General features: G+C 40.7%; 1 protein-coding gene across 1 annotated transcript in view; it reads left to right on the forward strand.

Moving 5' to 3' along the window:
• The window catches only part of MYOM3 (myomesin 3), a 252,275-nt gene that overhangs the window by 195,774 nt on the left and 40,781 nt on the right, over positions 1-15,720 (forward strand). Inside the window, exons 26-29 of the mRNA XM_069756945.1 lie at positions 3,507-3,651; positions 12,263-12,322; positions 14,284-14,351; positions 15,121-15,231. Of these exons, the coding sequence (XP_069613046.1) occupies positions 3,507-3,651; positions 12,263-12,322; positions 14,284-14,351; positions 15,121-15,231 (384 nt within the window). The remainder of the gene's footprint in view (positions 1-3,506; positions 3,652-12,262; positions 12,323-14,283; positions 14,352-15,120; positions 15,232-15,720) is intronic.

Genomic DNA, 15,720 nt, shown 5'->3' on the forward strand with positions numbered 1-15,720 from the left:
TATTTCCGAGGCTATAAACAAGCATCATAAAAACATCCAGACCCAACAGCCAATGAAGACAATATGGAAGGGTGGAGAACATGAAATCACAATACCAACTGATCTATTTAGGTCAATGGTCACTATGAGAATGATAAACTCCCATAAAAGCTCAATATACAGTATTCTCATATAAGCTCAATTCACAACACAGCAAAGAATCTAATCAAAATTGGCTAGTATATACAAAATATCAATTAAATATGTATCATAACAAAAGTTATAATATGCTAAAGAGTGAATCTAGCACCCTGATTGGAGGAAGTAATAACTATGAAACAAAAGAATGTTCTGCTAAATCAGACTTCAAAGCCAAATTACCATCACTAGTAGGCTAGATGGCTGTATGAGGGTAAGCTCACACTAGGCATTTTTTTAGCATTTTTTTTTCTGCAGCAAAGCCGCAGGAAAGAAGCTGCAAAAAAAAGCATGTTTCCTTATTTTCTCGTGCATTTTTATGGTTTTTTTGCGGAGGTTTAGGCATGCTAGATTTGTTTCTTATGCACGCTGATAAAGTTTAATGTTGAAAAAAAGTCCTATTCAATAGAATCAGGTTTTGGCACAAAAAACGGAGCAAAACATGATACCTACATTTTTCAGCGTTTTTTCACCACCCATTCAAGTCAATGAGTGGGTGACAAATGCTGAAAACTTCTGAAAGAGGTGACATGCTCGATATCCAAAAAAAACATGCAAAGCACAAAATCCTGATAACAAAAACCAATATGTGTGCATGTGATTTCTGAAATCTCATATGCTTTGCTGGTACTGTAAAATGCAGCTGAAAACTGACAAAAAAAACCCACATAATAAACTGTAGCAAAAACGCCACATGTGAACTTAGACTTAAGCAAACCTGGATCTAAATGTGCGGCCTAAAACAGGAATCAATGGCACATACTGTATATACAGTATTTAGACAATATATCAATTTTATACAAAAAGCGATAGTACAGGCTCAGTGAATAGTTGAGCATCATATAAAAAATCATACTTACTGACCTGGGCAAAACATGCTGATGTAATGAGTCCTTCAATTCAGTCTCCCATGCATGTCTCTAATCTCATAGTAACTGTTGACTAAAATAAATCGTATTTTGACTTCATCCCTGAAAATGGTTTAAAGTACCACTCCAGGGTTTTTGTTATTTCAGAGCTGGAGTGGTATCACTAATCTAAGTTCCCTGCCCAAAGTATTATACTCAGGAGCCACTGTCTTCATCTATTATCGGCTCTGGTCATGTCTTCTGCAGATTGTGGCCTGACGGATAGGTCAAGTGTTTGCTGGAGTGATCCAGAAGTCACAACTCTATGTAAGTCTATGAAAGTCAGTAAGAGACTCTAAAGCTGGTTTCACACGTTCAGATAATTCCGGTATCGGAGAAATCGGTACCGGAGTTATCCGTTTCCGTGTGTCCGTGTGCTCACGTGGAACATCACTGTGACACACGTGCGGCAGCCATGTGCCACCCATGTGCCGACTGAGGACCACACGGACCGTGCAGAAGACAGCGCTACAGTTAATCGCTGTCCCCTGCTTTTGGTGCTGAAGCCGGCATTCATTCCTTCTTCCCAGCAGCGTTCGCTGGAGAGAAGGAATGAAAAATCAAGGTTTTTTGTTTGTTTTTTTGTTAAAAATAAAGTTTGGGGCCACCTCCCGCCTCCCATCCCCCGTGCACCTGCCCGCTTGCCGAGAAATACTCACCCATCTCCTGTGATGTCTGCGCTCGGTGCCGGCAGCCTGTCCTGTGTGAGCGGTCACGTCAGTATGCGCATATTCATCACTGTAATGAGCGGTACCACGTGACCGCTCACACGTGACAGGCTGCCGGCGCTGAGAGCAGACATCGCAGGGTGAGTATTTCTCGGCAAGCGTGCGGGCACATGGGGGATGGGAGGCGGGAGGTGACCCCAAACTTTATTTTAAACAAAAAAAACTTGATCTTTCATCCTTTCTCTCCTGCAGGGGAGAAGAGATGAATGCCGCTTTCAGCACCACACGCAGGGGGGACAGCGCTTACTGTAGCGCTGTCTCTCCTACCGCGGTACGTGCACATGGACAAGAGCGCACACTGTTCTCCGTGTGCACGTGTGCGGGACGCTTTGCGGACCATGCTGCTGGAGAAAAGTGTCAGTGTCTCCAGTACGTGATAAAACTGTCAGTACACGTACCGGAGACACTGACGTGTGAAAGAGGCCTAATAGACTCACATTGAGATCTTCTGACCATTACCTCTGACTTCCAGTCAGTCAGCAACTGTGGAACTTAGATTAGTAGCACCAATCCAGTGCTGAAATAAAATAAATGCTGACATGGTTCTTTAAGTTGTCTATTGTGTTGGTATGTTTGTTATGCTCTTAATATATTGCAGTCATCATAGTATATAACACTGTGTATTTACAATTGCTCATTTTGCCTTTCTACCCAGTTAATTCTTCTCTTTTGTCTGCTCTATGTAGAAACAGGAAGTCTCTTGTCCCTACATTTATCATTCCCCTCTTCATCTCCTGCCGCAGCTGCTCCCTCATATCCCCTGCCAGGGACTTTTGCAGTGATTTATGATTCATACAGTGAAAATCGATCTCCATTTTCTACCTAGAGCTTAGGAGGATTTAGCTAGTCAGTTTTTATCCATGTGATGTCATAGACCTAATGGAAAAGCCAAGAATTAACTGTGTAGAAAGGCAAAAATAGCAATTGTAAGGACATAGTGTTATAGAATTTGATGACTTCAATATAGTAATAGGATAACCATTTTGATGGGAGTGCCTCTTTAATAAGGCTTATCAAGATTATCCGAACGGGACATACACTTTAGAAAGAAAATAATATGCATCTCATAAGTATATTAATATTATGTTATAGACACCTAATGGCTTTTATACCTAATTTTTGTCACTAATTCTTCCAGTTCAGATCTACAAGATGGCAATACAAAACTCCTGGGCATCACTACCCCTTCCTAATTGAGGAAAGCAAATTTAGATCTGACGCTACAGGCCAATAACAATTCTCAGAATATAGACATTTAGTTAATATAACTGCAAATGCCATTACATAGAGACACGTTTAGATTTTTTTGTATACTTGAATGTAATGATTTTGTAATTACTACAAAATGTTTATTTGTTCACGTTGTCATCTGATGATCGGAAGTCAACTATAAAAAAAATAAGAACTGTTTTTACTAGAATTTTTGGAATGAAAATGTATCACTTGGTTGTGTTGACTGATGCAACATTTTGTCTAGTATAAATAATGGCGATCCCATCTTTTATTTCAGCTAACATTGTATAATTGGATTACAATGGATTAAAATATGTCATTATGGCTCGCAACTGAATTCAATGACAAAATGTTTCCATACATTGTGACAAATATGTTTAAGCACACTTACTTTGCAGTGCATCAAATTAATTTAGAAATTGTACATTAAAGTTATTCAGGTATACATTCCTGATTGCAGAAACGAAAAATAAAATTTGACAAGGAAAATGGTCTCATTGAAGTTATCAAAGAAGACTTTGGAGAAGAAGATAAGGGAACATATACTGCGAAAGTGGCAGATGGAAAAGCATCAAACCAGTTCAGTATCGTCCTTACTGGAGAAGGTGAGAAAAGATTATGCCCTCTAATCATTATAACAAATTAAATAGTTTATCCAGGTTTCTAACACAAATGGCTGATCTCAGATGGCCCAGATCAGTTGTTTGAAGTGACCACCTCCGTGCTGTTATCCATACTATAGAAAGCAATAATTTTCATAGCAGTTTTCCAGGGTGTCTAATACTCCAGGATCAAGGCTACATATCATTGATCCAGGCATACATCACCAGATGATGCAACTCTCCCCCTGACCATCACTGGAGAACTAGGCCTCATATGAGATGTCGTAAAAGTGTGAGAGACCCAGTAGGGAATCATTGGAATGATCATTGATTTAATAGTTACGCCCCTGGGTTTAAGAAGTCTTACCTGGCATAGACCCATGTAAGAAGCCTGAGAGGAGTGGCATTCAGGTAGCCCCTTCTCACAATTCCATGTGGGTGAGACTTCTTGAACCTACAAATCAAGTCAGAACTGCATATGAGTTGGTCAATATGGACGCCACCAAGAGTCCAGACTTTCCTCCTGACTAAAGGTGATGGAACCTTAATAGGAGGTCCATGGTTCTAAAAGTTTCACCCAGCATCAAACTGTGTGAGAAGCCTTGGAAGAATGATGTGCACATAAGAGTAAAGAGGCAGATGATAGTGCACTAGTCATTTTGGATGAGCGAGAAGGCTGATTTCAACATTTTCTGTACCATCAACACTTCGTGACAGATGTAGACTGAAAGTAGATCTCGATGAAAATGTTGATCTTTTGTGTTAGATTTTATAGGCATGGTTGGGTGCTGGTTAAAAGTACTTTAACATATATGCATAGTATGAGTGGAAGTCCTTCTATCCTTCCCAGTATTACTGTGTCAGCAGCACATCCAGCCTTTACACAAAGTACTGAAATGCGCTGCCAACAGTGACAATCTTTATTCCAGCATAAACAATCCAATCACCATATGAACAAGCACTTTGCTTGCTCCTTGGGTGATTGGCAGTAAGTTTACACAAGCTATACAAGCCCATGTTAAAAAAAACCTTTACCCAATCTATCTGTAAAAGTCTTCTACTATAGTTATGTTTTTAGGAGAACTTTTGGTGCAGCACAATATGTGTTGAGAGGGGTTAATTGGCCATTTTAAGGGCTAGATTTTTGTATACAACCATACAGGGGGTGGGAGGTTGTCCACCTTATCTCCACCACAAGGTGTGGTCTGGTGTATAACCGCTTCATGACATATGCCGTACATGTACTGCGCATATCGTGTCCCTTCCTTTGATGTGGGCTCTGACACTGAGCCCACATCTTTCCTAGCACATGTCAGCTGTTTTGAACAGCTGAGATCTGCCTCTAACAGACGCGGGTGGAATCTTGATCCACCCACGGCTGTTAACCTGTTAAATGCCGCTGTCAATCTTGGGTGCGTCCCTAATCCTGCCCATCGGTGCCCCCGTCACAGGATCGCGGGTTGCCGATGGGTTGGCATGTAGTTGTCAGTGCTGGATTGCTATGAGAGCCGCCCAGCGGTTAGAGCACATAGCAAGTGAGCATTTTTGTAACACACAGACGATCTGATTATCGCATGTGTGTAGCAGAGGCAGCTTTCAGTATCCCACACAGACTATTGAAGCATGCAAAAAGTAAAAAATTTAAAAAAAAAATATAAAAAAAATAAAAAAAAAACATTAAAGTTCAAATCACCCCCATTCGCCCCATTCAAAATAAAACAATTTAAAAAATACACATATTTGGTATCTCCTCTTTCAGAATCGCTTGATCTATCAAGCTATAACAAGAATTAATCAAGCGGTAAATGGCGTAGCGAAAAATCAAAGTAAAAACTCCAGAATTGCTTTTTTTTTGGTAACCGCAACATTGCATTAAAATACAATAACGGGCAATCAAAAATCATATCCACACCAAAATGGTATCATTAAAAACGTCATCTTAGCACACAAAAAATAAGCCCTCACCCAGCCCCAGATTACGAAAAATGGAGACACTATGGGTCTCGGAAAATTACTTTTTTGTTGTTGTTTTTTTTGTAACAAATTTTGGATTTTTTTTTTTCACCATTTATATAAAAAACAATCTAGACATGTTTGGTGTCTATGAACTCATAATGATCTGGAGAATCATAATGGCAGGTCAGATTTGGTATTTAGTGAACATGGTAAAAAAAAAATCCAAAAAGCAGTTGTGGAATTGCACTTTTTTGCAATTTCACCGCACTTGTTTTTTTCCCCCCATATTCAAGTACACAATACGGTAAAACCATTTGTGTCGTTCAATAGTACAACTCATCCTGGAAAAAACAAGCCCTCACATGGCCATATTGACCTAAAATAAAAAGTTATGTCTCTGGGAAGACGGGGAGTGAAAAACAGAAACTCAAAAACTAAAAAAGGGTTGCAGTGTGAAGGGGTTAAATTGTAGGCCTTCTTAGGCTGTGGTCACACACAATGTATAAAAATTCGGTCCATTTTTTGCAAACCAAATATGCAGAAATGTTCCCTGAACAGTGATCCGTATGTCATCCGTAGGCAGGGTGTGGCTGCGTATTTTACACATGTCATCCTCCGTATGTAATCCGTATGGCATCCGTACTGCGTTTTTTCTCGCAACCTTGCAAAATGGACATATAATGGATCCATGGGCTCAAATATTCGTGAAAACATATATACAGTCTATATACTGTCTATATATATATATATATATGTCAGTGAGATGTATATATATATATATATATATATATATATATATATATATATATATATATATATATATATATATATATATACATACATACAGAGAGAGAAAAATATATATATATATATATTTATATTTATATTTCATACAGCGCTAGATAGCAGAAAAGCCGGTAATTCAATTGTCGACTTTTGCTAACTCCTTACCGAACCCAACAGGATATGAGACATGGTTTACATACAGTAAACCATTGCATATCCGTTATATTTTTACATATTCCTCACTAATGTTAGTAGTTTGTGTGTGCAAAATTTGTGAGGTGTAGGTGTTAAAATAAAGGGTTAAATTACGGAAAAAATTGGTGTGGGCTCCCGCGCAATTTTCTCCATCAGAGTGGGAAAGCCAGTGACTGAGGGCAGATATTAATAGCCTAGAGAGGGACCATGGTTATTGCCCCCCCCTGGCTAAAAACATCTGCCCCAAGCCACCCCAGAAAAGGCACATCTGGAAGATGCGCCTATTCTGGCACTTAGCCTATCTCTTCCCACTCCCGAGTAGCCGTGGGATATGGGGTAATAAAGGGTTAATGCCACCTTGCTATTGTAAGGTGACATTAAGCCAGGTTAATAATGGAGAGATATCAATAAGACACCTATCCATTATTAATCCAATAGTAGGAAAGGGTTAAAAAAGCACACACATTATGAATAAAGTATTTTAATGAAATAAACACATGGGGTTTTATTATCTTCATTGTACGCTCAATCCAAGTGATGTCTCTTGTCTTGTGAAAAAGAGGAAAGTAAAAAAGCAACAATATCCCATACCTGTCTGCCGTACAGTCATGTCCCATGATGTAAATCCATTTAAAGGGGTTAAATACAGTTACAGCCAGGAGCAGTGCTAATGCAACTGCTGCTGTAAAAGACTGGGGAATGAATGAAATGATGGTAATGTAGCTTCAGGGACTTGCGGTGCCATCACCGAAGCTGCTTCCCCTGGTGGCATAAAATCATATGAACTGTAACGTGGGAATTTTTCTGAATATTTTCTCACTCTACAGTTCATATGAGTTTATGCTACCAGGGGGCGCAGCTTCTCTAAAAAACTAATTAAAGCTGCCAAAAAGGAAACAGAGAAGCACATTGCTAAGGAGAGTAAAACTAATCCCAAACTGTTCTTCAACTATATCAATAGTAAAAGAATAAAAACTGAAAATGTAGGCCCCTTAAAAAATAGTGAGGAAAGAATGGTTGTAGATGACGAGGAAAAAGCTAACATATTAAACACCTTCTTCTCCACGGTATTCACGGTGGAAAATGAAATGCTAGGTGAAATCCCAAGAAACAATGAAAACCCTATATTAAGGGTCACCAATCTAACCCAAGAAGAGGTGCGAAACCGGCTAAATAAGATTAAAATAGATAAATCTCCGGGTCCGGATGGCATACACCCACGAGTACTAAGGGAACTAAGTAATGTAATAGATAAACCATTATTTCTTATTTTTAGGGACTCTATAGCGACAGGGTCTGTTCCGCAGGACTGGCGCATAGCAAATGTGGTGCCAATATTCAAAAAGGGCTCTAAAAGTGAACCTGGAAATTATAGGCCAGTAAGTCTAACCTCTATTGTTGGTAAAATATTTGAAGGGTTTCTGAGGGATGTTATTCTGGATTATCTCAATGAGAATAACTATTTAACTCCATATCAGCATGGGTTTATGAGAAATCGCTCCTGTCAAACCAATCTAATCAATTTTTATGAAGAGGTAAGCTATAGGCTGGACCACGGTGAGTCATTGGACGTGGTATATCTCGATTTTTCCAAAGCGTTTGATACCGTGCCGCACAAGAGGTTGGTACACAAAATGAGAATGCTTGGTCTGGGGGAAAATGTGTGTAAATGGGTTAGTAACTGGCTTAGTGATAGAAAGCAGAGGGTGGTTATAAATGGTATAGTCTCTAACTGGGTCGCTGTGACCAGTGGGGTACCGCAGGGGTCAGTATTGGGACCTGTTCTCTTCAACATATTCATTAATGATCTGGTAGAAGGTTTACACAGTAAAATATCGATATTTGCAGATGATACAAAACTATGTAAAGCAGTTAATACAAGAGAAGATAGTATTCTGCTACAGATGGATCTGGATAAGTTGGAAACTTGGGCTGAAAGGTGGCAGATGAGGTTTAACAATGATAAATGTAAGGTTATACACATGGGAAGAAGGAATCAATATCACCATTACACACTGAACGGGAAACCACTGGGTAAATCTGACAGGGAGAAGGACTTGGGGATCCTAGTTAATGATAAACTTACCTGGAGCAGCCAGTGCCAGGCAGCAGCTGCCAAGGCAAACAGGATCATGGGGTGCATTAAAAGAGGTCTGGATACACATGATGAGAGCATTATACTGCCTCTGTACAAATCCCTAGTTAGACCGCACATGGAGTACTGTGTCCAGTTTTGGGCACCGGTGCTCAGGAAGGATATAATGGAACTAGAGAGAGTACAAAGGAGGGCAACAAAATTAATAAAGGGGATGGGAGAACTACAATACCCAGATAGATTAGCGAAATTAGGATTATTTAGTCTAGAAAAAAGACGACTGAGGGGCGATCTAATAACCATGTATAAGTATATAAGGGGACAATACAAATATCTCGCTGAGGATCTGTTTATACCAAGGAAGGTGACGGGCACAAGGGGGCATTCTTTGCGTCTGGAGGAGAGAAGGTTTTTCCACCAACATAGAAGAGGATTCTTTACTGTTAGGGCAGTGAGAATCTGGAATTGCTTGCCTGAGGAGGTGGTGATGGCGAACTCAGTCGAGGGGTTCAAGAGAGGCCTGGATGTCTTCCTGGAGCAGAACAATATTGTATCATACAATTATTAGGTTCTGTAAAAGGACGTAGATCTGGGGATTTATTATGACGGAATATAGGCTGAACTGGATGGACAAATGTCTTTTTTCGGCCTTACTAACTATGTTACTATGTTACTATGTTACTATGTTCTATGACGGCACCGTAAGTCAATGAAGCTGCATTCCATTAATTCCCCAGTTTTTACAGCCAGAGGCGGCTGCATTAGCAGGCTCCTGGTTGTAAATGTATTTAACCCCTTGAGATGGATTTACATAATGGGACATGACTGTACGGCGGACAGGTATGGGATATTGTTGTTTTTTTACTTTTCCTTTTTTTCATCACTTGGATTGAGCGTACAATAAAGATAATAAAACACCATGTGTTTATTTCATTAAAATATTTTATTCATAATGTGTGTGTATTTTTAACCATTTATTATAATTGGATTAATAATGGATAGGTGTCTTATTGACACCTCTCCATTATTAACCAGGCTTAATGTCACCTTACATTAGCAAGGTGACATTAACCCCTTATTACCCCATATCCCACCGCTACACAGTAGTGGAAAGAGAGTGTCTAAGTGCCAGAATAGGCACATCTTACAGATGCACCTTTTCTGGGGTGGCTGGGGGCAGATGTTTTTAGCTGGGGGGGGGGGGGAAATAACCATGGTCCCTCTCTAGGCTATTAATATCTGCCCTCAGTCACTGGCTTTTCCACTCTGGCGGAGAAAATTGCACGGGAGCCCACGTCAGTTTTTTCCGTGATTTAACCCTTTATTTTAACACCTAGAGCTCCCAAATTTTGCACACACAAAATACTAACATTATTAGAGAAGGATATGTAAAAATATAAGGGATATGAAATGGTTTCCTGTATGTAAACCATGTCTCATATCCTGTCGGGTTTGATAAGGAGATAGCAAAAGCCGGCAATTGAATTCACGGCTTTTATGCTATATAGCTCTCTATGAAATATAAATATGTGTATATATACAGTACAGACCAAAAGTTTGGACACACCTTCTCATTTAAAGATTTTTCTGTATTTTCATGACTATGAAAATTGTACATTCACACTGAAGGCATCAAAACTACGAATTAACACATGCGGAATTATATACTTAACAAAAAAGTGTGAAACAACTGAAATTACGTCTTATATTCTAGGTTCTTCAAAGTAGCCACCCTTTGCTTTGATGACTGCTTTGCACACTCTTGGCATTCTCTTGATGATCTCTTATGCAGGCCTTGTGACTCCAACCCAAGAAACTATAATCAAACACTGTATAGTCTGGTTTTGCAGTCATATTTCCTTCTATCCATTTCTTACCATTTATTACTATACATTTGGTAGGTTAGCAAGAAGAAAGGGACGGATTATGGGTATATAACTAAAGGATGAGACTACAAACAAGTTATCACCTTCCCACAGGATAGAGATCACTTATACATCGATGGAGTCTGGCCATTGAGACCTTCACAGATTGGTGGAATGGGGCACTTTTATCCCTGTTAGAATAGAACATCGGTGCGCATGCCCGACCACCACTCCATTCACTGTGGCAGGGGTGGGCAATTAGTTTTCCAAAGGGACCACATGGAGGACCGTGACTGTTGTAGAGGCTGAACCAATAGCATGTAATTAATTCTTCTCAATATCAATATAAATATATTAATTATAATTATTATTTTATATTCATATTATTTGTATCACTTAATATTGAGCAGAATTATATATGCTGACACCCTCATATACCATTTGAACCCACACACAGCCACCTCGTATGCAGTATGAGTCCACACACAGCACCCCTATTATATACCCCTTATATACACCATATGCTCCCAGAGAGCATCCCCTATGTACAGTATGAGCTCACACACAGCTCCCTCTTTATATAGTAGAAACCAACACAGTCCCGTATATACAGTAGGAACACAGACCCCTATATAAAGCATTAGCCCCTACACAGCCCCCTATAGGCAGTGTGATCCCAAACTCAGCCCACTATATACAGTATGAGTCCCCACAACACCCCTATACAATTTGATCCCCCACAGCCCCTTTTGTACAGTATGAGCCCCCATATAGCCTCCCTATATGCAGTATGAACTCCCACATAACCCCTATAAACAATATGAACCAACCCCCATATCCAGTATGAGCCCACACAGCCCCTATATACAGTATGAGCCCCCACAAAGCCTCCTACATAAAGTATGATCCCTCATATAGCCTCCCTATATAGAGTATCCACTCCCACAGAGCCCCCTATATACAGTATTAGTCCCCACATAGCTCTCCTATATACAGACCACATCCGCACACATTCACACAATAATAAAAACACACTCACCTCGCTCCTGTTCCCCCGGTGCTCTGCCCTGGGTCTTTGATGTGTGTACTGACCCTCCGCACAGCAGACATGATGTAGCGATGTAATCGCATCTGCGGTATGTCGCACACGCTATATGGAGGAAGGAATAGCCAGCGGCTCATTGGTCTAGTGTTACCCCTCAACCTCCCAGTTGCACGTCAAGAGCCCTCTTCCCCAAGCATCAACCATATTTAGCCCCCTACCCTGGTATAAGTCACTGCTGCCCTAGCTACTACGATTACCTCCTAACAGCGGCCATGCTGCAAGACAGTCTGATCAGAATTTTAAACTGAGAACCTCACTTTCAGTTATATATACCTTTTCCTAGTTGCACTAGATCAATGTATTATTTTTGGAGGTGCCATCCATTCTTTTTTTCAGAATAAACATAATACTTAGACATTCATCACTTTTCAAGTTTATTGTGTGACACAAATATTTAAAAAATAGAAGCATCGAACAGTAGCTGCTCAAGAACTTGCAATAGTTACACTTTACTGACTGCTGCAAACTGTTTGCAATCAAGTATGGCAGCTATGAGAGGCTGCATGTTCTGTACAATTGTTAGCTTACTCTAGACAGTTTCATGCATAGATTAAGCGCAATGATATTTGCTATTAAGATTTTCCATTTATTTAAATGTACTTTTATTTACAGACTTTGATAAGATTCTTGAGGAGTCTAAGCAGAAACGCAAACAATGGAAAAAGAAGAAAGGTGAAAAAAGTTAAAGTTGCAACAATGCGATCCGTTCACTAATGCAATGTAATAGCTAGGCAGCGTAAACTTAGTCGGAAGATGCACCGAATCTATCACAGTGCCACAAGCTGTACGATAGATTTGGTGCATCATGCTAAAAGCTAGACTCTTTTTACTTAAGAACATTCATGTGCATCAAAAAACTGGCGCAGACTATTGAAGGGAACCTGACATCAGAAAATTGCCTATTAACCCCTGTCCGACATGTGGTGTATTAGTATGCACATGTCGGACTCCCCCTGTTTGGTGCAGGCTCCGGCACTATACAGCTGACATGTGCCTGCAACAATCGTGGGTGGAATTGCGATCCACCCGTGGCTGTTAACTAGGTAAATGCCGCTGTCAATGTCTGACAGCGGCTTTTAACTCGCACTTACAGGAAGCGCGTTACTAATCTCATCCATCAGTGACCCTGTCACATAATCGCGGGTCACCGATGGGTCGGCATGACAACCAGAGGTCTGCAGCAGACTCCTGTGCAGCGAGTTTGGTAAGACGGATTTGTATACACTCGGTTCACTGCACATGACAGAGGTGTTCTGAGATTGGAACATGTAAAGGTACCGTCACATTTAGCGACGCTGCAGCGATCTAGACAACGATCCCGATCGCTGCAGCGTCGCTGTGTGGTCACTGGAGAGCTGTCACACAGACAGCTCTCCAGCGACCAACTATGCGAAGTCCACTGGTAACCAGGGTAAACATCGGGTTACTAAGCGCAGGGCTGTGCTTAGTAACCCGATGTTTACCCTGGTTACCAGTGCTAATGTAAAAAAAAAAAAACACTACATACTTACATTCCGGTGTCTGTCCCCCGGCGCTGTGATTTCCTGCACTGACTGTGAGCGCCGGCTGGCCGTAAAGCACAGCGGTGACGTCACCGCTGTGCTTTACGGCCAGCTGGTGCTGACAGTGCAGGGAAGCAGAGCGTCGGGGAACAGACACCGGAATGTAAGTATGTAGTGTTTGTTTTTTTTTACATTTACACTGGTAACCAGGGTAAGCATCGGGTTACTAAGCGCGGCCCTGGTTACCAGTGAAGACATCGCTGGATCGGTGTCACACACGCCGATTCAGCGATGTCTGTGGGAGATCCAGCGACGAAATAAAGTTCTGGACTTTCTGCTCTGACCAGCGATGTCACAGCAGGATCCTGATCGCTGCTGCGTGTCAAACACAACGATATCGCTATCCAGGACGCTGCAACGTCACGGATCGCTAGCGATATCGTTGTGAAGTTGGTCAGTGTGAAGGTACCTTAAGTGTCTGTACTGGATTTCAAAGATGTTGATACTGACATCACCTGATGTGAATGGTCAGTCAAAGGGAAAAGATGTCTCTTCACACCATGACTCGGTAACACGGCCAGGATACCATACCGTCCCGATGACTCTGAATTTTCTGATTTAAAATTCCCTTTAATAAATTGTGGCACAATGTTTGATAAATCTCTTGCATCTTAGATATTACACTTCTGTCTACAAATGTCGTTGCACTTTTTATGCCCCTCTGTTCTGGACTGAGTATGCAATTTTTCGTGCAACATTTTAAAACAGTAAAAATTACACAAAAGGTGCAAAATTGATTATAAATACCTAAAAAAACAGGAGCAACAACTCTCAGGCTATGTTCAAAAAATGCAGTGGGCCATGCTTTGTTCCTATCGAAAAAGTGGGACATATTGCCCTCCCCCCCTTCCAAAAAAAAGACAGAGCACAAAGTGACTGATTCAATAAACTCAATGGCTGCGCTGGCAGTTTTGCCTGAATCCTGTTTTTTAGTGCTTCTGATGGAAATTCTGACGAAGGCACTGACATGTGGCAAAAAAGTGCTGTGAGCATAGCCTAATAAATGTGCTAAAAATTTTTCACGTATTAGTAAACTATAAATAGTCACTCACAGCAGTTTCCTTATAACAGGACCGCATTTTGTGGAGCAGTTGGAGTGGAAAGTTACAGAAGAGTGTCATGTTATAATAATGTGTAAGGTATGTTCTGTGATATCCTTATTATGTGGATTAAGGTTTAGAGCCAGGAGCTTTCATGGATTCTTGAAAATATCTAACTCTTGGAAGCACGGATTCTGTATTTGGAGAGGGATTTATCACCTACATCCTTGAGAATGAACCATCTAACAACAGACCCTAGTAATTCACTGCCGTTGGGGTCAGATAGTTTTTATGGACTAATACCATGATGATAGCGACCCAGCGATATGATAAAATAAATCTTGTTATATAGTATACTATCAACAAGTATTCAATGGTGGATAGTTTTTGCATCAATTTCTGACAATTTTCAATCACGATGGTGGTGAAGTTTAGGGACCATTCACAGAGATGTACTCGGTTAGATGTTTTCCATAGTGAATAGTTGATGTAAGAACTGTCCTAAGCCAATCCCGCATCTTCACTATTATTACTTTAGATAGCAAAAAATAAAGTGTATCCAACAATGCCTGCTCTTATACAGATCTCACTAGTGAAGGAGATACTAGCAGGAGAAAATAGCTGCTTTTATCTGTCACCGTTCCTCATCTGTCGAGATCCCTCAGGGTTCCTCTGCCTGGGCTCAGTTTTGTGACCCTGTAATCCATATCAACGACCTAGGTCTTAAAATACACCCAATACCATAATCTGATATGAACCTGATATTTTCCTAAACATGTGACATAACATATACTACATTTGATATACAGTTTATACTTTTATATATGCATTATAGAAAAACTTCTGTTAGATTTGCCTTTTTGTTTAGGTGACAAATACTGAGAAAGATACAACTCTTAAATGGTACTTTGAGAAGACGCCACTTCCAAATGGTCAATATGATGGACAAAATGGATCAGGAACATTAGCTTTCACAAAGGTAAACCCGCTAAATTTGCATCTTCGGCCACATTTATTTTGGTGTGACCCCACATTGTCAGTGCTGATTGTGGGACACGTTTGTAAGAAGTCTACTCTAACGCACCAAAACCTAACAGTGTAGTGGCAATAAGCATTTCCAGGTTCACTCAGATTATACGTAATGTGAAGGATTACCCCTTCCTACCACGTCACCAATCCGTGACGTCGCTACAAAGGCTGTTGTGAATTCTGTGGCAGAGCTCCCTCCTGTGGTCACAAGTGGTACTTCGGCTGATTCTCTCTGGGAGCTTCCGTTTGTGGAGGAAAGTGGTACTGCGGCTTCTGAGTTTCCTCCCTCAGGTGATCTGGTGAGGTCGTTAGGTGCTTCTCTACTTAACTCCACCTAATGCTTTGATCCATGCTTCCTGTCAATGTTCCAGTGTTGGACTTGTTTTTCCCTGGATCATTCCTGTGGCCTGCTGCTCTGCATAGCTAAGTTCTTCTTTGC

Source organism: Ranitomeya imitator, chromosome 3, assembly GCF_032444005.1.
Source record: "Ranitomeya imitator isolate aRanImi1 chromosome 3, aRanImi1.pri, whole genome shotgun sequence".
Lineage (NCBI taxonomy): Eukaryota > Metazoa > Chordata > Amphibia > Anura > Dendrobatidae > Ranitomeya > Ranitomeya imitator.